Genomic DNA, 24,697 nt, shown 5'->3' on the forward strand with positions numbered 1-24,697 from the left:
TCTCTTCTCGTTGAGGAAGACATAACATTGGGTTGCTAGTGTGGTTTTTATGCTTAATGTGTGTTCTCTGATATGAAAAGGTGAACCAATCTTGTGCCATTTTGACTTAAGATATTAACGTCCACAAAAAGAAAAAAAACCAAGCTGGTAAACATGATCTGTGTGGTGATGTTTGTACAGAGAAGGTTCCCAAAAGTTTGTTCCTGCTGTGACATTTAAGTATTTCTGCTGTCCTTGTTAAGGACAGTTTCTGGCAGTTTCTGGCATCTCAGTGTAGTTTTTTACAGAAGATGAACTGTTATATAATTACATGATGCTTAGTTTTGGTTTTTTTTTTTTCTGCTTATCAACTCTTTTCCCATTCAATACCTGCTTTATCCTTTGGATTTTTTATATTTTAATTTACCATTTCCTTCTGTTATATGGCCTACAAATACAGTTTGGAATCTTTACTATTCCTATCCTCAGAGTAACATCCTCCTCGTGTTCCACCTCCCCAAGCTAGGGAAGTATTGTCATTGTATTTAAATGGGAAAAACTGAAACTGCAGGTCAGGATATTTTTTCAGCTCTCTCAAGTCCAGACTAAGTACCTTAAATGGACGGACCGTCTTTCCTCCTCTCTTGTTTGTAATTTTTAATAACACAAATTTTGCTTTCTGTATAACACCACCATGTTCATTTTATTTTGGTGTGCTATGCCCTGTCATACATTTTAGTTAGTTAACAGACTAAAACTACTCATTTTTCTTTCCTCTTTACATCATATTTTAGTGTTTGTATCACTGTACAGATTACTCACAGCCTGTGGCCTCTGCTATATCATTATATTCTAATTCAGCAAGAACAGGTTGGCTGTGAGATTTTAGTGGCAATGTATAATGTGTATTTCTCTGTTTATACCCAGTATTATCGCATTTCTCACACATAGAGTCTGAGCAGCTCGGATTGAGTATATATGAAATATTTCTAAACCCACTGAATCTGTACTGACTGCCGAAAAACCCTAAGAATAATTTACTAAAAAATCGTCATCTTCTTTCTTCCACATGCACATGCATGAATTAACACTTAATATGTACTTCTAGTATTATTTAGAAAGTAAGGTGACAAGTTCTTCTGGAATTTGAGAGTAATTCTAAGAAACTGGCTAAAGTTGTTTTTTTTTTTTTTTTACTTTTATAGATATATATTTTAAAAGCAAACGATACCAAAGTAGAGTTTTATGTAAGAGATAGTAACAAAATCTCTAAACATAGTTGAAGTCTTCCAAGGCTTGTGTCAGATACAGTTCTTCTTTTCATGTGTGTTAAAGAAAATAAAGAGTCCAAGAGATTTGCTGGGATTCTGTTTTTTGCTGAGCGCTGGTTTGGAAGAGGGGGAGGCTGAAGCTCTGGCTAACATCACATTCTTTCCTACATTCCTGACATGGATTACATTTTAGGACTCAACTGTGGATTCACCACATCCCTAAAAATGGGGCGACATATCATTGTGCTGCTCCATGAGCTGACCAGGGACTACTTAATCCAATCCTTTGCCTGGCAGATCACTTCAACAGTTTTGGAGGTGTTTGGCGGTAACTTGTGAATAGTTTGTGTTGATCGGGTCATTGCAGTGTCCTTTCTTTTGAATGTATTAATTTACTTTGATTAGAACTGTTGTGAAAAACAGTCAAGGAAGAAAACCTCTGAATGTAAGATATTCCTCAGGAAACACTTGAGAATTGCTAAGAAACAACAAAAGAACAAAAAGTCCAGCAAATACATGAGATCAAAAAAATGCTAAAGGCCATGAAAGAAACATTATCTCAGAAGAGGTGGCTATTTTCAGGAGCAAATCTGAGATACAAGCATTTGCTGGGAAATGCTAAGGCAGGTAAGCCTGCCTCAGTTGCCACGCGATAATGGCAAATCTTTAGGGGCAATATTCAGCTGGATTACTATATACATTCCTGTGACTAAATTTTTTCTTAAAGCAGAATAAAATTTTCTATGATTTGTGAAGTCTGAGGAAGGGATACATCCTTCCAATTCTTTTGAGAAGGGAAAAAACAACTGAGTGTGACACTAAATGATTGAATAGGGCACAGTCAATCCTGAGCACTCAGAGGTGCAATGATAAAGTGAGGACCTGTGAGGGCACTTAAGCTAGAGACTCCTGTCTCTAGCCCAGCTCAACGTCAGGGAGAGATCTGGATGTGGATCGCTCTTTTGCACATGTACTGTCTCCCCATATGTGTGGATGGGGTGAAAGCCTTGGTATGATCCAAACTAAGGGATGGTGGGTGCAGGGCCCTGATGTTTGCTGTGAGACGTGCCAGCAGCACAGAGCCAACGCGGTGGCTGTGGTGATGGAGGTGCAGTGAGCCCTGCAGTCCCGGCTCCCAGCCCTCTCCCTCACTTGGCTGTGGCCATACTGACATGGGAAAATGAAGGGTTGGCGTGGCCTTACTGAGGTAATTTCATTTCCACTCTGCTACCTGCAATTTTATGGCTAGTCTAGGAAAGACAGTCTGTCCTATGATAAGTTTAGGATTGTATTAAAACTCATGTTAGTTTAAAATTATTCCCACCTAAGAAGTGGCTTAAGCATCCAAGGTTTAGTATATGTGAAACAAGGATGAATCCTGCAGATTGTCAGTAAAGCATTTTCATCCTTCACATAAGCATAGCTAACTTAGGCCTTTTTTTTAAAAAAAAAAAAAAAATCTAACAGATTTTGCTCTACAGAAAGTTTTCAGTAGTTCCTAATATTAGTTCCTGTTAGTGTTTATGGATCTAGGGTATTAATTTTTCCTTGCTCCAAGCTTAAAACTCAGAATCATTTTGAGGCATAAGGAGGAGGGGTTCTAACACCTTCACAAGAGAAGCTGTCCAGTGTGGTTTGCATGCTGGACATGTTTGCTGTGCTGCCTTCTGTACTGGGATGCTACAAAGCACAATGGAAGCATTTATAAAACTTTTTATTGACTAAGGACTGGACAGTAGCATATGGGAACATCAACAATTGCTAACTGATCATGAAATAAAGAAATTTCAGTATTCAAGTGTTATAAAAAGAAGGGGGAAAAAAAAGTCATTCAGAACTTAGTCATATTGGTTCAGCTGTTGTAACCAAAGACTGACAAGATAATAGAGGTCTTTGTGGCTGTTTTCTACTGAAATGCTTTATCTTTATGATGCACTTGGGGCCCTTTAGAGTGGAAAGCTTTTTAAACTGCTGTTGGAGTTAGAACTCAAATTAGATGCTATTACAATGGCAAGGGGGCTCCTTAGTCAGGCAGCCCTCACAAAGTGACTTTTATCTCCGAAGCCCTTCCATTAGATTGTTACTTTCTTCTGTTTTCCCTGTTTATTTTTGTTGACTTTTGCTGCCCTATTTTGTGGCATTTAAAAGGTGACCCAATCAAAAAAGGGTAAATGCTAAATGCTGGACAGAGCCTGTGAAGTAGAGACATCACAGCCTATCTGATGTGTGCTGCAGACTGCCGTGTTAGACAGAGTGGTTTAACCAGGTTATCTCTGGGCAGCTAAGATCAAATACACTTTCTTTTATGTCTAGCATTGTGGTTTTGCTTTCTTTTCAAACAATGTCCATTAGAAAAAAACCTATCAGAGGAATTGATTCATAAGGGCTCTTTTTTAAAAAAAATATTTTTAAATGCTGAAATTGCTTAACAGTATTCAAAATAAGTTTTGATTGTTGGTTTAATTGCTTTGGTTGATGATACAGTTCTGTGATTTAAAGCCCCTCTTAGTTTCTGGCAAAGTCCACAATTCTTTCTTGCATTACAGTCTCTTGATTTCATGAAAGTCACACTATGTGTTTATTCTGAAAACATAACAGGAGTAATCATTTGTGATTTATTAATTTGTATTTCCTGTAAGTATATGGGGCAAAAGTTAGTTTAGATGCAGTGCATAAACACGGATGATATTTGTCATGCTTTCACTAATCACAGAATTCAAGAGAACCAATAATACTTTGCAGCTGTGTAGAGATTCCATGCAAAGATCTCAAAGCACTTCAGAAGAATTAACTAACCAGGCATAAACCCCTCTGATTGGTAGCGTTTTACTTTGTGTACATGTTGGGAAACTAAGGCAAGCACATTCAAGAACCCACAGTAATTTTGTGTCGCAGCTAAGAATCCGACTTTGGCAAGCTTTGGATCATGCCTAAAAATTTTTGGCTTATTTATGACTCCAGTATTTTGTCTTTTATTCACTTGATAGAATACGTGGGTTTATCTTGTTTTCTTTTGGTGAGTGTCAAAGAGATTAGTTTAACTTATACTATAGAAGTCTAGGAGTCCATTTTTTGTTATTCCTTCATATTTTCTTTCCCTTACCAGCAGTTATTACTCTGCCTCTATCTCATGACAACTTGTCACAAGGACAATTCCAAATTTAACATTGAAAACCCTCCTGTATTTGTTGACATGCAGCTACATCTGTATATAGACTGAGTGTGTAGTAAGAAGTAATAGAAGTTTTGTAAGGTGGTAAGCCAGACATTGATATAGGAGCTATAGTTATATTTTTTTTTTCAGTGCTTAAAGAAATCTAGGTAGATAAAATGCAAAATGATGTTTATGATTTTTATTAAATGCATAAGAAGATTAATGATGATCTTTCTATTACTTTGTGTGCCAGAATTTATGTAGTATTGTGATCGGTTTCAAAATAAAAGGTTTTGCCACAAGCAGAATTCTTTCTAAATGTAATTTTAGACCACAAGTTGAACTCTTCCCTCTTTTTCAGCAGATTTATAGCTACTTTTTATTTTCTCACTCCTGGTTAGATTGACCTATGACCAGAATTTCTCAAAAGTTCTCTTTGATGCCTTAGTTCTGTTCAATCTGACCATTTTATCTCAATTCGTGCTCAAAACCATACAAAAAAAAAGGGGTAAAACAATAAGCACACAAGGAAAAATTAAGATATTACTACAATGAAATTATTTTTCAGCTTATGATTATAATCATAAAGGCAAGAATATATAACCAAAGAACTATTAAAAAAAAATTCTGAACTTTTGATGAGACTGTTATATTTTAATTTTTAAAAGAAGTTCTTAAACACTATCGACTTCCCACCAACACTCAAAATTTAAAATACTGCTGGTAAAGGGAGTTAATGGATCAAATTCACTATATCTGAAGTCACTGAAATAAAGGCCCCTAAGAAAAATGTGTCAATTTTAAAGGTCTTTCCTAACTGAAGACCATTTTGTGATAGAGCCAAAGGTTAATAAAATCAGTAGTGAATGTAGCAATTTTACAGATAAGCTATTCACAACAAGTGTAGTTACTTGAATAAAAAGCTAATTCAGTTCTAAAATGCCACATGCAGTAGCAGTGAATAGCTGCTTTTAGGTGCTTTCTAGAGGAGGATAAAATACAGAATCAGAGCACTCTTCTTTTCCAGCATCCCCGGCTGCCTGTAAATTGCTGTGAATGGGACTGTAGGCTGACAAGCTCTATTAAGACAAACTGCCTTTCTCATCGGAGAGATAAAATAAATCAGGTGTTTAGTCAAATTAAAATACTTCAGATGGAGCAGGCCCTGGGGAGCACTGATCCACCTGACAAATCTGAGAGAAACTCAAGACAGATGTGTTTTGGGGATAAGGAAGACCCCATGGAAAAAAAAAAATGCACTGCCTTCTTTGGAGTAAGAGAATAGGATTAGAACAGAGAGTGAGCTGTGGTATATAATATTTTATGGAAGCTGGCATATATACTGTATATTTTTTACTAAGCTTTTTTGTTTTATCTGTATTTATGGCAAATATATTTTACAGATAGCTATATTTTTTATTTTATTTATAGACATTTGTAGTCAGCAGAAGAGGTTTATTTACTGGTAATGAGTTTAGGAATCTCATTGCTTGCTGCAGTAAGTGGATGTAAAACAGATGATGATGGCACACAGCTACTGATGACCTCTCTTGGCCCAACCCGATCAGCTCAATCTGGTCTGCATTCTGAGCAAGTTGGTTTTTATTGATATTTAAACTGTGAAATAATGGCTGGGATTTTCCACTCTAAAATTAAATTATACCTCTCCCTCACGCTGTTCATACAACAACATACTGCATTTGTGCTTTTTCTTGTCTTGAGCAGTGTTCAGTTAAGTGTCTTGCAGCTTCATGGAGGTCTCCTTATTCTCCAGGAGCACACTGTACATTTTGTGGTCATCGGTTCTATTCTGTTGTTGGATTACATAGCATAGTACAAATTAAAGAGTAGAGTACTTTAAATGGGGTCATTCATTTCAGATGTGCTTCTCCTGGGAGAGGAGGAAGGAAAGAAAACCAATTACTATGAATTCCTGAATAAGAACAGTTACTTCTTCCTCCTATTCTATAAAATTCGGAAAAAAAGATAAAAGAAGAAATGACCTTATAAATTTGCTGCAACCATATCAAATGGTTCTAACTAATCATAGCAAAACAATCAAATTTTGTGGCTTTAGCAGGCACTTTTTGTGGTAGCTTTGTACTTATATTATGAAGCAAGTACAAAGTATACAGAATAATGTGGAAATAGAGTAGGAGATTAATATCTGCTTTGGGTGTGTAAAATATTTTATGACTGTAAGATCAGAGGCCTGCGTTACAATGCCAAAGCTGCCTGACAGATGTGCAGGTCTCAAGCTGTGGTTTCCCAGGTGGCCGTGCATGGCACTCGGTATCATTTGTGGCAGCAGATTTCTTCCCATTGGCTTTCTAAAATAGGTGGAGTGCTTGATCTCTTTTAGTCATGATGGGCAAGGGAGTTTTTCTTTGGCAGAACAGTCTTTCCTCTACGAAAATTAATTTCGGTATACAATAATGTATTCAAAAGCACCTAAATAACTTTTGATCCATGGTGCAAAATCTTCAAGACTGAATAATACAGTTTAAGAGGGTTAGGTTAAGCTGCAGGTAATTGAACTGGTGTCAACAGTGTGGAGCTCAGTACAAGCTAATGGATCCTGGCAAGGCAGTGCAGACATTTTCATGGCTTCATACCCACCTAAGCTTACTTTCAAAAATTTTTGTTGTTGTTTTGAAAAAGCTTTTTGCACAGAATTCTTTTATTGCTTCAGTCGTGCATATCACACTCAAGTTTTACAGTGGGTTAGTCTGAACAGTAGAGTGTCCTTCAGCTTTAACTTCATGCATCCACCATACTTCTTGTGACTAAGAACACTGATAACCATTTCTAAAATTTCTACTACAACAGGAGTTACTCATTCTTCCCTGTCTGGAGGCCTGTGTCACATATATACTGAATTAAGATTTGGCACTACAGGGTACTGAAAGATCAGTTCGTTGCACTCTTTTAAAACTAAGATAGGTAATAGTGGCTAAGAAAGTGAATATTTTCAGTTCTTTTTCTTGTTAAATGCAATTAAGAAATGTACAAAAACCCAGGTACCCTTTGTATTTGAGAACTTGCCTTGTTAAGAGCGAATGACTTAAGCCATGCAGTTTCTTATTCCATGGAATGCAATTGTAAACAGAGCTTTTCTTGTGTGCTGCTTTTGCAAATGAAATTCTGTTTAAGAATAATATTTGTCGCGTCATAGCACTATGTAAGTAGTAGATCATCTTGGGTTTGTGACCAGCTTGGCAGGAGTCTGTTTTGTCTTCCCTCTCCTTATGAAACCTGTCAACCTCTTTCTTCTCTTCCTTAGAAGATATCCATCTTACTTCTGGGAAGAAGGTGGAGTCATAATTTTGGTGACAGTTTCTCCATTCCCTCCCAGGTCCTGTTCCTCACACATTTTCTTCCTCTTCAAAAGTCCCGTGTCTTCTTTATCACAGTCTTCTATTGTGAATGGAGGAAAAATGTAAATATCCCCCCTTTTGTGCAACTTCTCATATCATTGTGACAGATTACAGACCTGACTAGTTCTTGATTTGGTTCGCTTCTTCTCTCTCAGTTTTCCAGTACAACATAAAATTGCTTCATTTATCTGACTTGCAACTGTAAACCACTTTCAGATGCTCTTCCAATATTCCTGAACTGCTACCCTACTGTAATTAAATTACCTCTTACAGAGCTGTGGGTCTGAGGTGCTCACACAAGGAAATGCAGTGTATGGCTCAAATTTGGAGCTGACATTGCTGTTTGTGACAGAGTAATATGTTCGTGTGTAGGATGGGATATTTTTGCATTGATTTGCAAAAGGACCCTGTAGTCTCTACTTAGGAGACCCATGCAATTTTCCCATAAACAGACCATTAAGCATCATTAGGGGAAAGAATAAATGTACCGTAGTTTCATATTAATTAAGTACTCTCTGTAGAGTAAACTTTGAAAGTTAAATGAAAATTTTTAAGCCATTTTCTCAGGTTAGCCATTTCTCTTAGGGACAAATAGAGCACATTTTTAATATGCATTCCATAACCAAAGATTACATTTACCCAAATGGCCTACCAGATATATGGGTATTTTACAGAAATGATCAATAAACTATTAAATTGCTTCTTCCACTGAACAGCATCTTTTTTTTTTTTTTTTTTTTAAGCATTTTTACATACTTGGGTGAAAAAAACAACAAAATATATATAGTGAAGAAAAATTATGTCTAATAAACTGTGAATGTATTTATCACACTTGGCAGATTTAGATGGAAAAGTTACAGGGATTTGTACACAGTGCATTGTTAATTACTCCTGTCAGAAAAAAAGAAATGGTCTATATCTTTTCTGCTTCAAGTTTTATTATATTCTCCACTGCTTAGAGCACAGCAAAGCTATGTGCTGGATTCTTTTGGGGTCTCTTAGTAAAATACGTATTCAAGCTGCCACTTGAAATAAACATGTTGGCGATTCAGCCATTTTCTCTGTGAATATTGCTTGGTAACTATTGTCTGCCTCATATTTACGGTATATCTTTCTTGCACATTTAGGTACACCAGAAAGCCTGGCAGAAAAAGAGCGACAGCTCTCTACTATGATCACCCAGCTGATCAGCTTACGAGAGCAGCTCCTGGCTGCCCACGATGAACAGAAAAAGCTGGCAGCCTCACAAATTGAAAAACAACGGCAGCAAATGGACCTTGCTCGCCAACAGCAAGAACAGGTGAGGCTCCAAGAAAGAAACCTGTGAAAATGTTTCATGCAGAATGCTTATCATAAACACTGTCCTGCTTGGTGTTTCCTTTCATCTTTTTTCTTTTGATAAAAGAGCTTAAATATCTTCAGAAATTACATCTGTTTCCAGAAAGAGGAAATCTCTTCGTATCCTGAGAAAAAAAATCCAAATGATTTATTTCCTAGAATCAATGGCATTTAATAGATTTCACAGTTCTTGTTTCTTGCCCTGAGATGCGATTTTGGGAGTTACAAATAAGCCAGACTGTGGCCATTGTTTAACTCCTCACCTTTTTGGAAACAAAATAATTGAACCAGAAACCTTAAGCAGCCTCAAACCTTCAAATATTTTCTATGAGTAAGGTCTGATTTTTTTTTTTTTTTTAATTTTTCAAAGGTGCAGTTATCCAAAGAGCTGTACTTTTCTCGTTGTACAGAAGTGTAACAACAGTGATCCCATACACTAGTCCCCTAGGCATTAGATCAGACAGATCCAAATTAATGAGTGGTTTTTAGGAATCTGACATTATTACTAGAATTATCTTTTCAGTTAAACGTATTTTATAGGATATATACAGCAATATATGCTCCGTTGATTTTAATGAGTTGTGACGTCTGGTATTTTATGTGCTTGAGTATTTGCCCACATGTAGGGATATGGACTCATCCTCTAATGAAAAATAACATAAAGGAACACTGTAAAAAATCAGAAGTTAGAATGTCATTTAGCCATCCAGAGATGACACAGTAATTAACTATTGACACTTGTGAATAAGCTAGCACAAATTAATCTTGACACATTTGCAGACGAGTGATATCTTACAGTGAACACTTTGTAATTATATTTCAAAATGAAAATTAAATGACACTTAAAACTAGGTTGTCATGCTCAATGAAGCGAGCATGTAGCTCAACCGATAGGCAAATAAAATTCAGAATTTGAGCCACATGGTGCTCGTGCACCCTACTTTACTGTGTCAAGCCTATACATCAAGACTATGCTATGGTAATTGCATTGCAGGGTATTGGATACATTTTCTATCACGGTACTGTTCCATCTAAGAGGAACCATTGACATTAGATGCTTCCTGGTATATTTCTGGTTTTCATCAGGAAATGCCTATTCAAATGGTACTATATTGTCCATAGAGGTACAAAAAGCTGTTCACAGACAGTCTGAACTCTGACAGATAAGTGCCTTTGTACATATAAAAAAAGATCTCATCCTTGCCTTGGCTATAGCATAGCATGTTAGCTAGCAGCCAGGTCACCAGCAGCTCCAAACAATTCTGGACATAGGACACTGTGTGTCTGTGAAAAAAGATAAAGCACTCAGAAAGAATTAAGTATTTTGAGGGTGGTAAAATACTAGAAGAGGTTGCCCAGAGAGGTGGTAGGTGCCCCATCCCTGGAGATGTTCAAGGCCGGGCTGGACGGGGCTCTGAGCAACCTGCTCTAGTTGGAGATGTCCCTGCTCATTGCAGGTGGGTTGGACTAGATGACCTTTGAAGGTCCTTTCCAACTCAAACTATTCTGTGATTCTATATTTCTATGATCCATGACGCAGCTCCATGCAGTATCTGATTTTGATGCGAAATTACAAATATTTTTTTCTGAAGCTGACTATCATGATAATATTTCTTTTACCTTCACTGAGACTTTAGCAGGAGGGACAACATAGACATAAGCCCAACAGATCTTATATTTAGTGACAAGCACTACACTTGTAAGATGGAATAGCACAACTGGTGTGTTACTCATTAGAAACAGCAACTCAAGCACTCATACAGGTTTTAAACTGTTCTCTGTAGGACAGTTACCATTAGAATTGCTTTTCCAAGCATAGACACTGCTGCTGACCACTGATATGACAAGAAATGACCTGAGGAGCTAGGAGCTGCCCCAGGGTCACCTGGGCACGCATGCTGCTGGCTGTTTGAACTACCTTTTTCACTAGCAGACCAGGGCCTGCTTCTTCAGTCTTCATTCACCGTATTTTCATTGACTTTATTGGGAGGTTTATCCAGAAATATTTGAACATCAGGCTTATAAATGGAGTAGTAGGCTATGATAGTTGCTTGATTCTTCTTCTGTGTGGCAATTTGCCTTGATCCAGCCCCAGAGTCACAAAGACCTCAATTTGTCTCTTTGAGGTCATATGCAAGACTTAAAATATGTATGAATTTTGTCTCCCGTACAAAAGTGAATTTTAACTGTAGCTGTGAAAAAAATGACAGAGCTATTTCCAGGTGTCAAAGTGAGAGATTAAAGAAATGACAGACTTTATCTCTGTGTGTGCACAATTACAAACTGTTAATATGTAACTGTGGATTCCTTAGGAGTTAATCTGAACAGTTTGCAGTAAAACTATGTGATTGTTTATTTCCAAATCAAGCTTGCTACAGTTCTGTAATTTTTTTATCATTAAAACATTTTACTTAGCTTTCTCTGTTTATAACAGAAAGAGTAAGCGTGCTCAAAAGATAGTGGGGAAAGAGACCAGGAGGGTTTTTGCCAAAACTGAAGCAGTGGATTTGAGTGACCCAACTACCTTTGTCACCATCTTCTTGCTGTTTTATGTGGTTCCTCTGCTCTAGATAAATATTTATAGGAGGGGAAATTATATTTAAGAAATGAAGGTAGCAGAAGTGCTGAGGCTGGGGTTTCCAGGAAACACAAATCTTGTCCTTGTTCCAGTCTGCCGCACAGTTGGACTCGATGATCTTAAAGGTCTTTTCCAACCAAAGCAATTCTATGATCCTAAAGCTGAAGTCCAGTTGTTCCCCCAGCTCCGTGTTACCACTGCAGGGAGCAGCTCAGCAGTCCAAGGGCAGGATCCTCTTTCCCTTCTGCTCTTGCATGCTGGTTTGGGATGGTTTGTGGCAATCATGGTGAGAGGGGTGGGGGTATGTCTGGGGCAGATTCTGTCATCTTAGTCTCTTAGCGCTCCCTGCCCTGAACACTCTCTCTCTCCGTCTGTGTTAGAGAAGGGATTTAGTGAACCTTTACCCTCCAGATCCCTTAGGGATTCTAGCAAATGAGGGTAAGAATATCTACATGTTTCACAGGGTTGTGTTGAGGATGAGTTACTGAGCATGAGGTACTGCTTTTACACAGGATGAGATCCTTGTGTACTTCCAAGGAAGACTTGGAGATTTACAAGTGAAGTAATGTGCTGCTCATTGTGAATGAAGTTAGAGGAGCTTGCCCTAGGAGCTTGTGCTGAATAGCAAAACATCTATAAATACTAGCTAAGGCTCCAGTTCAGCAAAGCAGGAAAATGTGTGTTTAACCTTAAGCACCTGAGTAATCCCATTCCATTCAGCAAAGCACTTAATTTTAAGCATGTGTTTCATTCCCATTGTAGCTAACAGTAATGCATCATAGTCAAAGATCACCACAGGCTTAAATGCTTTGTTGAATAGTGATGAGATTATTCACACGCACACAACCAAGCCCATGTTTCTATGCTTTCCAGAGTTGAGGCCTAAGTGCTTAAAATACATATTTCTTACTGGCTAACTAGATTGTTACGTTGCATTTCAATGTAAAATGTTTACATCACATATACAGATACCTGTAAAGCATCCTTCATTTTTTAAAAGAATTAAATGATACTTAATAAAAATATAAAAATAATAACTAATAATATGATTTTGCTCAAAAATATAGACATTTTGTTATTACTATTTTAACTTAATAGAAATTTTATTTTTAACAGATTGCAAGACAACAGCAGCAACTTCTGCAACAGCAGCACAAAATCAATCTACTGCAGCAGCAAATTCAGGTCAGTGTGTTTTATTGCTCTCTTCTGATTATACTTAAATTCCATTTATGGAGAGGGAAGGATCTAAAATAAAGCAGCCACCTGCTTTACTAACCAACCTCAGTAAAGATGTTCTTTATGGAGGGTCTTATGTCTTAGAAATGTCTTTTTGGTGGAAAGAGCTTTTCTTTAATAAGCAGAGTTTTCTTCTAAAAGTTATGAACTATTTCATAAATCTTGTCATTTAATTCTGAAATCTGCAATCAGTTTGACTTGTATTGTGTGAAGTAAAAGCAGATTCTCAATCATTGTTTCTAGAATTCCTTATTCTACAGAGGTAAAATTGGCCTTATAAGAAGGTTAGATGAATGTTTTCCATTTCATTAACTGAAGCAAACATCTAAAGAATAGGATAATAGGCACTGAGACAGTACTGAGTCCCTGTGACCAATCCGCTCATGTACAAAGACCCACAAGTATATGTGTCCCATGTACCTTTGGAGTAACTGAACCTTCGTGGATCTGGCAGTGTTTTGGAGGTATTCAGTTATCTGTACTTGTACTCAGAACCTGGTTTAATTTTGTGCAAATATATGTGGGTAGGGACTGGCATGTAGGTAGAGGCATTATTTACATGTGACTGTGTTACCTTCTCCGCTTCCCACTTTGTTTGAAAGCATTTCCATGGACCTGCTCTTTGATTTAAATATTTTGTTTTGGTCTGACAGATGATTGTGCTGCCAATTATTTCTTATAAGCTCATACTATTATTTTTTTCCTTAATCAGACAATTGCCATGTTACTGGATGAAAAACTGAAGTTTTTACTTCCCTCATCCCAAAGGAATGCTTGTAAATGCTTTTGCAAATATTGTAATTCAGTTTCAGTTACACTTTAAGGAGTTTAATTAACATATATAAATGTGTTGATACCTGGGATGAGAGACACAATTGAATTTTAAAGCACCATTTTTGTCTTTGCCTGTTGGAAGACTGCACGTTCATATTAGGTGTACATAAAGGATGGGAGAGGCATAAGAACAGTGAAAGGAAAAAATACACCATCTTCTCCTAAGTGTTATTTGCAAGTCTGGCTTTGGAAAACAAAGGATCATATTAAAAAAATATTTACTTGCCATAAAAGCTAAGACTGAAACATAGATGAGTCTGCTAAACAGAACAGTTATTTGCATGAGGAATTTCTAATTTTTTTAATTCCTTTAAAAATCAGGACACAGAAAGAGGAATCATGACCAGGTAATTTTTGTTCCTGTTTGACGAATGTGGGTATGTTTTCCTGGGAAGTATCTTGCTCTGTAGTAAAAAGTTCAAAGGTAGTTTATGTTTCAGTTCACTCAATACTTTCCAGTAGCTTTCCCGTTCCACTGACTTTGGGAAATGTGGTCTTAGAATAGGTTGCACATTTATTTTAGAATAGGTTGCAGGTTCGTTTTCTTGTTTACTCCCAATTTTATGTTTACACAGTGCTGAACCCTCCACCAGTTTTCTTTCCCATCCTTTCCTAGACATACATGCAAAGAAATGTTTTAATGATTGTTCTGTTCATGCAAGCTGGATTGTTTCTTGGTGGTCTTTCCCTATATTTGTTTCAAATTTCTTGCCAATATAAGCTACTCTTATTCCATAGTTCCTAAATAGTTTGGCCTCTTTATTTATATTTACATGAATCTGATCAGTGTATTTGAGGCAGTGAGGACTGTTTCCTCTCCCAGCTTGTTAGCCAGATTGGTAGTGGGCATCTAGTCACCCAAGGAACATTGTAGAGTGCAGTATGAAGCACTAGGTATGTTGGGCAGATGCCATCTCAAATATACGTTGAACTTATGAGCAGATTTCTAAAAACTAGTTTGTTAGGAGATTGTTACTTAGGCTAAACACCAACTCACATAGTCCGTTTGCTTGTGAGCTGACTAGTTCTTTGTTTATTTGTTCTTTCTTAATTCTGTGGCAGGTTTGCTGGCCAGGAGTTGCACGGGAGAGAAGTTAGTTGCTAAGTTGCCCATGCAATTTGTAATAGGTTTGTTACTCTTGAATTGATTATGAGTGTTGCAGTTTGTTGAGACCTGTAGCTCCTGCAGAGCTATAGGCGGGATGAAGAGGCAGATGAGAGATTCAGTGCTGTACTGGTTCTCCCAGGTCCCCTCCCAGCATCTTCCCAGGAAACCTCAGTACCGATACTGAAGTCGCACTGGTGACCCTTGGTGGAATCATACCAAAAGTAGGAAACTGCAGTGTAAACTCTGTCTCAGTTAATTATCCAGATTGTTTTTATGGTGAACAGAGAGAAGCGGAGTGAATAGTTTTAGATGCAATTCATCTTGTCCTAAGGTAGATATTTAAAATGTCAGATGAATTGTTCCCTAAAATGGCTGTTTCTCTCCATTAACTCTAAAGGAAATGCATGCTGATGCCTATAGCGTAGGCATCTGAAGTGAGATGAGGTGAATCACTCTCTCTGAGGCTTGAGGGGAAAAAACAATTTTCTAATAAATGTTTACATTCTCAGTTTAGTTTTTGGGCTTGGTAGAATTTGGAACTTTCTTGATTTTATTCAGAAGGTGCATTTGTTTAAAGACATTCTTGAGCAACCCTTTTCAGGAAACAGCAATTACTTACATAAAATGGTGTGGATTCTTATTTATACTTTGTATACATGGAAAAACAATAGTACTCTTCCCTTTTTCTCTCTCCTTTTGAAGAGATTACAAAATACAAGTAGCACAGGTGCCAGTTCCATCTGGGCAAGGGCCTATTCATGGCACAACTACTTGAAATAAGTACACTATGTTCTCCGGGATGCAGGAATGGGGCGTTGCTGATGCAATGTTTTCATCACAAGACACACAGTGTACCACTGTCATCTTCTGAGGTAGAGTGTTAATTCTTAAATAATAACTTCTGTGAATAAATGCATCCAGTTTATTTAACCATTTAAATAATTAGAAATTACTTCAGATGGGGCTTACAAGGTTTCTGTCAACTACATATAAAAGTGGAAATAATCCATATTAAATAAAACACATCTTTCTCTGGACACCTACTGGGTTCATTTACTGAGAATTTTCATGATTTGTTATTTAATATTTACATTGTGTTGTATATTATTCATTTATTTAATCATTTTAAGATCTGATTTCATTTAGTTGTTGATTTTTGGTTTATTTTGTTTTTAAGACCATTTACTGGAGCACCTTACTCAAGACTTGTTCTACATCCAAAACTTTGTCAACAATCTATGAGCAAAGAGGACATTAGCCAGGCTTAGTATAAGAAAACAACATAGGTATTTCAAGAGTACTGCAGTCATTAAATGTTCTGCTTAATCATCTCATGTTTTCTAAGTGAAGCTAGTGTTACTTTCAGGGTGTGCATGTTGGGGAAAGCAGTTTTGTCTGTTGGCTAAAGGGAATAGGAATCTGGAGTTGTTCTCAATTCTGTCTCTGATTATCTGGAATTTGGAAAATTGTTTCCTGTCCCTCAATTCAAATGTAATGTTTTGAGAATCTTAAATGAAAAATTTCAGATAAATGTAGTGTGTTATTACTTTTCAACTCAAATGTTCATAATGTTCATAAACACTTTTCTACAGAGGAGTCCATAGAAATGGGCGGAAATCTAGTATGTCAAATTAAGTTCTTTGTTCTGCAAAGCTCTGCAGAGGAATTATTGCTTTTAGTGGAAATAAAGTTGAGAAAATACTGTAGAGCAAGTAAGAGCTCACAGGTCAGTCTCCAGGTTGATCCAGACTTTAAGGAATTTCCTTTTTTTTGTTTAATAAAAAGTATTCATTCTTAAAGTAGAAGGGACAAAACGAGACTATTTCAAGGATATCTCTTTGCCCGTGCTGTGAAAATGAAAACTTCTAGGAATAAGGGAAAAAGCTGTTTAAAGGAAGAATTTGGTGGTACATCATGAAGATAAGACTACACTGGAGGAAGGGGCTTGCATCTGTGATCTCTAGAACTGTTCCAAGCTTGAGAATCACTCGAGGCCCTGAAATCCCCGAGAATTCAGTGCCTCGTTGCTGAATTCAGTCCTTTCAGAATGAGGCTCGGGGACCACTTCTGACCCCACCATGTGCAGCTGAAGGAGGGGGTTGGATCTCCCTGATGCTTGGAGCATGTTGCTCCAGGATTTCCCTCAAGCAGGAGTTGGTGGTGCTACTGTGGATTTAAGGGATGAAAGTTTGAGGGCTGCCCTCCTCTGGTGGGGAGGCTTCCTTAGGGTGAGTCCTATATTTCATCTGAAATCTTTAAAAGGGGCACTGGCCGTTGAGCTATTCTGCAAAAACTTTTGATGGGTGTTACAGTGATAGCTGATCCAAACTGATTTCATCCATTTGCCTTCACCTTATTCCTCTGTACTATGTTCAATGCCATTGCAGAGCATTTCGTTTTCTGTTTGAATCAGTATGGCTTCCATTGCATAGAAAAATTGTTTTCCTCTGCTCTCATAAGTATTCTGTTTTAATTCAGCCACTAGAAATTATTCCTAATAGTTTATTTTTTTCTAGTTTAAATTTATACATTTATGCTGTTTTAGTTTCATATTTCTTGCATTTTTCTGTTTTGGTCAAAAAGAGTGAACATGATTACCATGATAGTAAACAAACAAACAAAAAGAATAGTAACATAAATGTTACAACTATTTAAACTGTCCTTGAACAGGAATAATTTGAATTAAACTTAAGAGGCTGAACCAATGAGTCTCTCTTGTTATCCATGATTAACTACTGACAATTCAGGTACCTGGTGAGCTGAATAAGGACTATCTCTTTATGTGAAGTACATGTCTAAAGATCAGGAATAATTACATTCCACATTAGCCTTCATGGCCTCCCTGACCTGGTTAATTAATTTTTTGCTAGGATAATAATAGTAGAAATAGATTTAAAGATATGCTTTATCATTAAGTATGTAACTGACCTCCAATATTAATAGCTGAACCTTTCATTTATTGCCTTTTGGAGACGGGTTAAAGCTCCTTGCAGTGAGCTTGCTGAAAATGCACAAGCTGAAATCTAGTTATTGTCAGTTCAGTTACACTCTCTGAGGCTTCTTTGTAAACTGGATTTAGCAAAAAGCAATTGCAATGCTACTGTTCTGGCACTAGGGAATATTCTCCCCATCTCTTTTTTTTTTTTTTTTTTTTTTTTTTTTGTTATCGATCATGAAACATATCCCCTTCCAGCAAACTCTGAACAGGACCAAATAAAGCCATTGAAAGCAATTTGATACATCTATTGGCAGCGTACGCAGATCAGATACTCCCTTGAAAGAGAGCGAGAGTTATAAACAAAGCTTAGAAGTCTAGGAATAGCCCCCAGCTTCAGCAAACCCTTAAAATATTTTGTAATTGTATCTTCAATCATGAATTAGCTAGGAAAAACAGACCTTTTTTGCCTTTATATTTCACTGCTGTATGCTGTTTTTAATTGCCCACAGGCACACTGTTGTGATCTTCTTTGGAAGTTTAAAACCAGGATAAAAATGCAAATCTAATTATTTCTTTTATCTAATCTAATTAACTTTTACAAGTAATGATAGCTGCACTGTAGCCTGCATCAAACATTTTAATAATGATGTTTCTGGATTAAAGAATAGGTAAAACTACTGTAATTTATAAGCAGTCAAGATTATGGGAGTAGAAAATGTAAATTATTGTGGTGGCTTAATAAACTATAGCTACGGTTTATTAATTTACAGTAGAAAGGATACATTTCCCTTAAATTTCAGTTCACTCATTAATTGGCTCCCAACTGTCATTGGTATATTTTTTCTTTTTTATTGTTTTTAACCATTCAGTATTAAAAAAATCTATGTCTAACTCCCTTCTGCAATGCAGTTGTGTGCACATGGAAGAGACAAATGCTGTTCTGTGCCTGTGACTTGTATAATAGCTGGCTGCTAAATCCTTGATTCAAATTCGCGGGGTTCTGCTGTAGGCATGGCATCACACTTCTGTCCAGCTTATAACTTGCTTAGTTTTCTCCAATGGAGAAAAGACAAATATGCTGAACATCAAGGTCAAATGTTTCATATTTTATTTATTGTTACATAGTGGCTTGCTAATGAGTTATAAAGTCCATATTTGATAAATACCCAAGCAAAAAGTCTGTTACAGACCAGCTTTTTCCAACAAAAAAACCCTTTATTGCTGTCTGGCATGGAATTTTGTCTGTCAGGTGTGCGGGAAGAGCAGCAATGTGGCATCTTCACCTCCTCCCAGCAGCCTACCCTTTAATAAATATTCCAGCAATGCTCCCTATCCTGTGTTCAGCCTCTTCCGTACTAAAAACACTTTGGCATGACAGCCTAAGCAAAAAAGACACACTGTGCTAAAGGTTCTCCTCTCCTGTGCTACTCCTAAGCTTCTGGTCTTGCACCTTGGTCCCCCGTTTGCATGGATCCTGCTAGCTGCTGTGCCCCTGGCGCCCTCAGCCTCTGAAAACAAGATCTATCCTGGCAAAGGAGAAAGTAGTTCTGGATTTGACTCTTAACACAATCCTTAGAACTGTATGCAGTCTTGAGGTGGAGGAATGGGTTTTTAAAAATTTTTACTGTGACCTTCTAAGAGTTAAATTAGCTTTCCTGCAGTTTTCTAATTCACAATATGGCATTTTTTAAATTTTATTTTAAATAGCTTTATTTCATCTACCCGAGTCTAAAGAAATTGTATTTAATGCAAAAATTAAGCCTTGTGTATCTCTTTCATATGACTTCTCTAATTATAGAGCAGTAAATGGTAGAATAGCATATGTTAGCAACATGAGCAGCAGTCTATGAAATGAGCTACAAGTTAATAAAATGATCTTGTGGTGGTGTTGGCCAAATGTTAGCACACATGTTTCGGAAAGTCATATTTCAACAGACTTGAAGAATAGGACTTTGGCACATGGGTGCTGAACATGATCTGATGTGTGGAAATTAGTTAAACCAAAGTAAATGTCATTGTTTCTCAGGCTCATGTTGGTGCAGAAAATGATAGTAGCTGCCCTCCCACTTTCCCTCTCCCACGTCTGTTTTAAAATTGGAAATGAAGGCACAGGCATCCATCCTTCCCAGTTCAAGAACTGCTGCTTGGTTGCTCTGGGCGTGCTATGTTGCAGTCTTGCCAGTGGCTTAAGGGCTTGTTCTCAGCCGTGCCCCTGTCAAAGCCAGGGGCTAAAATCTCATTGATTCTATTGAGCCCAAACACTCGTTTTACAGCCTTTGCTTACAGAAGGGCTTCAGATTTGAGCCCTGTTAATTTAGGGGGAGATTATATCCAGTTCTTGAATAACAGTAGAGGATCAAGCAAATTTTTGCTACCCACCTGTACTGCTGCCCAGGGGTCACTCTCAGCTGGTGATCTGCCCGTTTCAACTAAGCCTGGAGTGACATGCTGCGGCAGTCTCAGTGTTTGCTGATCCAGTCTAGTTTGGCAGGTATTATGCCCTTCTGAACACCTCTGGTGCTATTCCTGTGCTAGTATAGGTCTGCATCAACCCCCTCTGTCAGTTTGCATAATGCAATATTTGGAATAATGCACTAAGAATAAAGTATTTGTTCCAGCACGGAAAACCAGTTTCCTTCCTAAGTGGTATGTGCACAAAGTAAAATGGATAACTGGGAGCAGAGGTTGAGGCAAGTGGCAGCCTACCAACAGGGCTAATCCTGTGAAGTCCTGCTTGCTTGAGTAATACTTGCATAGTCAGTATTTGATGACTTGTATATTGAAGTATTGCTCACGTAAATGGGCTTTGCGGAATCGAGCACCTCATATGGGGGAGACCTGAGAATATTAGTATTGTGCTTGGAATATCAAAGATACAAATGAGGCGGGGCTTTTAGGGCACGTAATTTGTTTTATTAGACAAATAGATGTTGGAAAAAACAGGCTATCTTTTGGGCACACCAGCTCTTTTTCAGGTCCTATGTCAGAGTTACATCAAAACATATACCAGGACTGACCGAAACAGCCTAAGATATTGACCGTTCATTTCTAATTAGTTACTTTTTCAGTGATGATTTTTATGATTGACAGCCATGTGATGACCAAGAGGGAAAACAATCAGCATTTGCATTACTTTTTTTTTTTTTTCCTAAAAAACCCCAAACCTTCACACTATTTGACACACTCATCAGGAGATAGTGAATAAAGAAAATAGTTAATAAATTTTAGTGTTGAAATGACTTGATTTATGGAGATATTCAGGTATATAGGCAAGAGTGGAATGTGGTGATATCAGAGGTCAAAATCTCTGTCTGCAGAAGCAGGTATTTGGAGGAAAATGATGAAGTACAGCCCCACATAAAAAGGCCAAAAGCATTTAGCAAATAAATTGTAAAGTACTTTTGGAAATCTCACAGTAAAATCTTAAATTTACCAGATGGACTAAATCCTGACCTAAAGAATCAAAATGTGTTTTAGTTGTAATTGTGGGAATGTTCCGGAATACAAGTGTATTACTGAATCAATTTGAGCATAAAAACATATTTTAAATGTATTTATTGTCATGACAGCAAGGAAGAAGTGCATTTCTCTCTGAATCCATTCAGGAGTTATGAATTCACATAAAGAAAGTAGTAGTGTGTGCAAACCGGTAAATGAGCAAACCAGATGCTGTTTAACATTTGCTATACATTTGATGGCATATATGTAAAAGTAAAGTGAATGAATATGTCTGATATTAGCTGTGTTATGCAACCAGCTAATCCAGACACTTGCAAAAATGTCAAAGCATAGCTCTCAAGGAAAGGTGAATGGCCTTGCCTGGAATTTACCTATCTAATTTTAAAGTCATTGTTAATGTAGGGAAAACCTGGATTATGGCTGCAGTTTACACCCTATTTCCTTTTGTCTGTTACATTGGAACCCCTTCTCCCCAAATAATTGGATAATGTAGTGACTTGTGTTGTATGCAAGACTTTTGCTTGTTTGAAAGAACTAGTCTTTCATATAAATCTTGTATATATCATCTTCAGCAAGTTGGGCATTTGCACAGCTTGAGTAAATTATGTCTATATTGAGAATCTAAGAAGTTACACAGTGTGCATTCCATACTTGAGGGATGGGAAATAAAAATTGATATACTGTGTGACACATGATATAACACAGTGAAATATCTTTTAAATTCCAGAGGGATGCACTGACATCACCACACTTAATTCACATACAGTAACTCCCACAAAATGTTATTAATTTTAAATTGAAGTTTGTAATCATTCAATAAAAAGAAAATAAATGATGTAAACAGTATACAATGGTGCATTATGAAATGCTGAATTCATCTTATTCACCCACCCAAAATGACAGTATGTTAAGAAAACATTAAAGTTGTAACACCAAATAATAAAAGCAAAGAAATTCACAGTTGATGGTGAAGTGTGAAATCCATCTTGAGACACATCACTGCCCCACAGTATAGAAGGGCACTTCTGAGTTAGGGAACTTTATTTTAAAGCAATGTATTAGTCATTTTTATTCTGTAAATGAGACACTAACCAGTCGGAGGAACATATAGTTAGTTTAAAATCTGTATCGGGTAGATGAATGAGTAGTGTGGGTACTTGCTACATGTAACAAAGTTGATAGTGCAATGTATACCTAATGGCTTAAGCACAGACTGAGAATCCTTATTTGACAAAGCAATTTATATAATATAAATAGAGAAACAAACTTTTCTTGGAGGAGGAGTCATGGTACTTTTTTTTAGCTCTGACAATGAGTGATTTGTATGAAGAGCTCTACTGTCACATGTCTAGCTTTGTTTTTTCCATTTCATTGGATTTTATTGGTAATATATTTTCAGGATACTCATCTCCTCTGTAACTGCATATCTGAGTGTCTCATAAGCTGAAGTGTATTATCCTCACAACACTCTTTTGAGGCAGAATAAAAACCATATAGATATTTGGGGGCATCTAATTTTAGATATCTAATTTCAGCGACTGAATTAGGACTTTTGGCTCCATATATAAAGCAGTCCAGGTGCTGTGAATTACTTTCTCTTGATTAGACGAGGTTCCTAATTTAAGCACCTAAGTGAAATTTCCTAAGTGACTTGATCCAGTTCTTATACGAAATTTGACAGACCTGAAATCTGTGGTTTCAGAATTCATAGGCTGGTTCTCTAAAATCTTGATAATCTCTTTTATCATGACTTTCTGTCAACTTATTCTGCTGGAGCTTTTAGCCAGAGTGAATGCACTTCAGACAGACAGAGAAATATTTGTTCGTTCCTCTCACCCACTCTCCTGCCTCAAATGAAACCCATTTCAGCCAGCCTGGGTCCCCCCTGTAGTCGAGCTGCTCACCACAAGTGCAGCCCTCGTCATACGGAAAGAGGCAAGCGGAAAGACTGCTCTTACTGAAGAAGTCTGTCGTTTCCCATATCCATGTTTTTTCCTCACAGTTGTGGGGAACTTGCATGGCTGTGAAACATTCTTTGAACTGTGGCTTATTGTGGAGAGAAAAGAATTTTGTGTTCGAAGAATGCCTAGATTACTTGGCAGTCCCTCATACGTGTTGTAGGGCATTCAAAAGACTTACTTGAAACAGCCATTAAATAATGTTTTTTATTTAATCAAAATGGCTGCTTCTAAATGGAGGTCTTGCATGCCACATTTTAGGCCAGAATATATTTTTACAGCCAAGTTATAAACCTCTGAAAAAGGAGGCTTATAATGGAAAGGTTGACACAACATTAATTTTAGTGTTGTAAACGAAATGGTATAATTTTGGAAAAAAGCCTTTATAACTCTGCTAAGATATTAATTGCAGGAAATTACAGCATATCCTATTAAAGTATTATGTCAGTGGCATACATAGCATATAACACCTTTGCATATTCTGCCTTGTTTTCACGGCAACGTTTTGCATTTTGATCTGTAAAGAGTCAGTGGATAAAGCGGCTCAGAGTTTCTGACCATTTTTGCTCAAAGGGGAAAAAACCAGCCAGGGTAATGCTTGCTTATAGCCTACTCTAGAAACAGATCTTCTGTTAACCAGGTAAATCCAATAAGGATATTGAGGAATGAGCCAAATTCTGTTGAAATGAAAGTATTTCCTTTGTTTTGTGAGTTTTGGACCAGAGATTTTAATTTGGACCCAATTCTTAACATAAATTTGACTTTGTCAGAGTGTTTCCAGAATGGCAACTACTTTTGTGACTTTTTTTTTTTTTTACTGATAAAGGCTTACTTTTCATTTACAGAATCATTCCTGACTGTTACGACTGCATAGCAGACTCAGTCTCTTACCTTTTTGATTTTTGTTCAGTTAATTATTCAGAAATGCTTTTTATGTATTCTATAAATAGTTGAGGAGAAGCTGTAGATCCCAATTAAGCTGAACAATGTAGATATGTGCATTGCATTGTATAGTTTTTTATTCTTAAGAAATAGCTTATCTGTTGCATTTTTACCAATTTTGGGATTGAAGGGGCATGGTATAATAGTATCATGTTTTCTTTACAGAAATTTGTTCTTATAAGGAAATTATTTGTTAATATCTTTGTTTTAACATACACTGAATTGTAGCCTTTGAGTATAGTCTAAGTGTGGGTGTTTTTTAACAGTGGTTGCTATTTTTAACTAGGGCGAACTCCTGTTGCAGTACTTTCTTCTGACTGTCAGACCTTTCAGGACAAGGAGACACATCTTCCTATTTGTAAAGCATCTTTTGAGATGATGATCCTATTAGGCACTTTTCATTGCTTCATTGACACAAACTGTAGTGAAAAATATTAATTATAACAACATTAGTTGGGTTTGGTGTTGGTTTTTTTAATATATAAGTGCGACCTGGAGTCTTGATAGCTCTTTTCCCCTCTG

The 24,697-nt window shown here is 37.0% G+C and overlaps 1 protein-coding gene across 11 annotated transcripts in view; it reads left to right on the forward strand.

The window, feature by feature from the left end:
* The window catches only part of SOX6 (SRY-box transcription factor 6), a 377,869-nt gene that overhangs the window by 215,625 nt on the left and 137,547 nt on the right, over positions 1-24,697 (forward strand). For all 11 annotated transcript variants that reach the window (XM_065635311.1, XM_065635316.1, XM_065635314.1 and 8 more), the window contains 2 exons: positions 8,909-9,081; positions 12,814-12,882. In XM_065635311.1, the coding sequence (XP_065491383.1) occupies positions 8,909-9,081; positions 12,814-12,882 (242 nt within the window). The remainder of the gene's footprint in view (positions 1-8,908; positions 9,082-12,813; positions 12,883-24,697) is intronic.

This window comes from Caloenas nicobarica, chromosome 5, assembly GCF_036013445.1.
Source record: "Caloenas nicobarica isolate bCalNic1 chromosome 5, bCalNic1.hap1, whole genome shotgun sequence".
NCBI classification, from domain to species: Eukaryota; Metazoa; Chordata; class Aves; order Columbiformes; family Columbidae; genus Caloenas; species Caloenas nicobarica.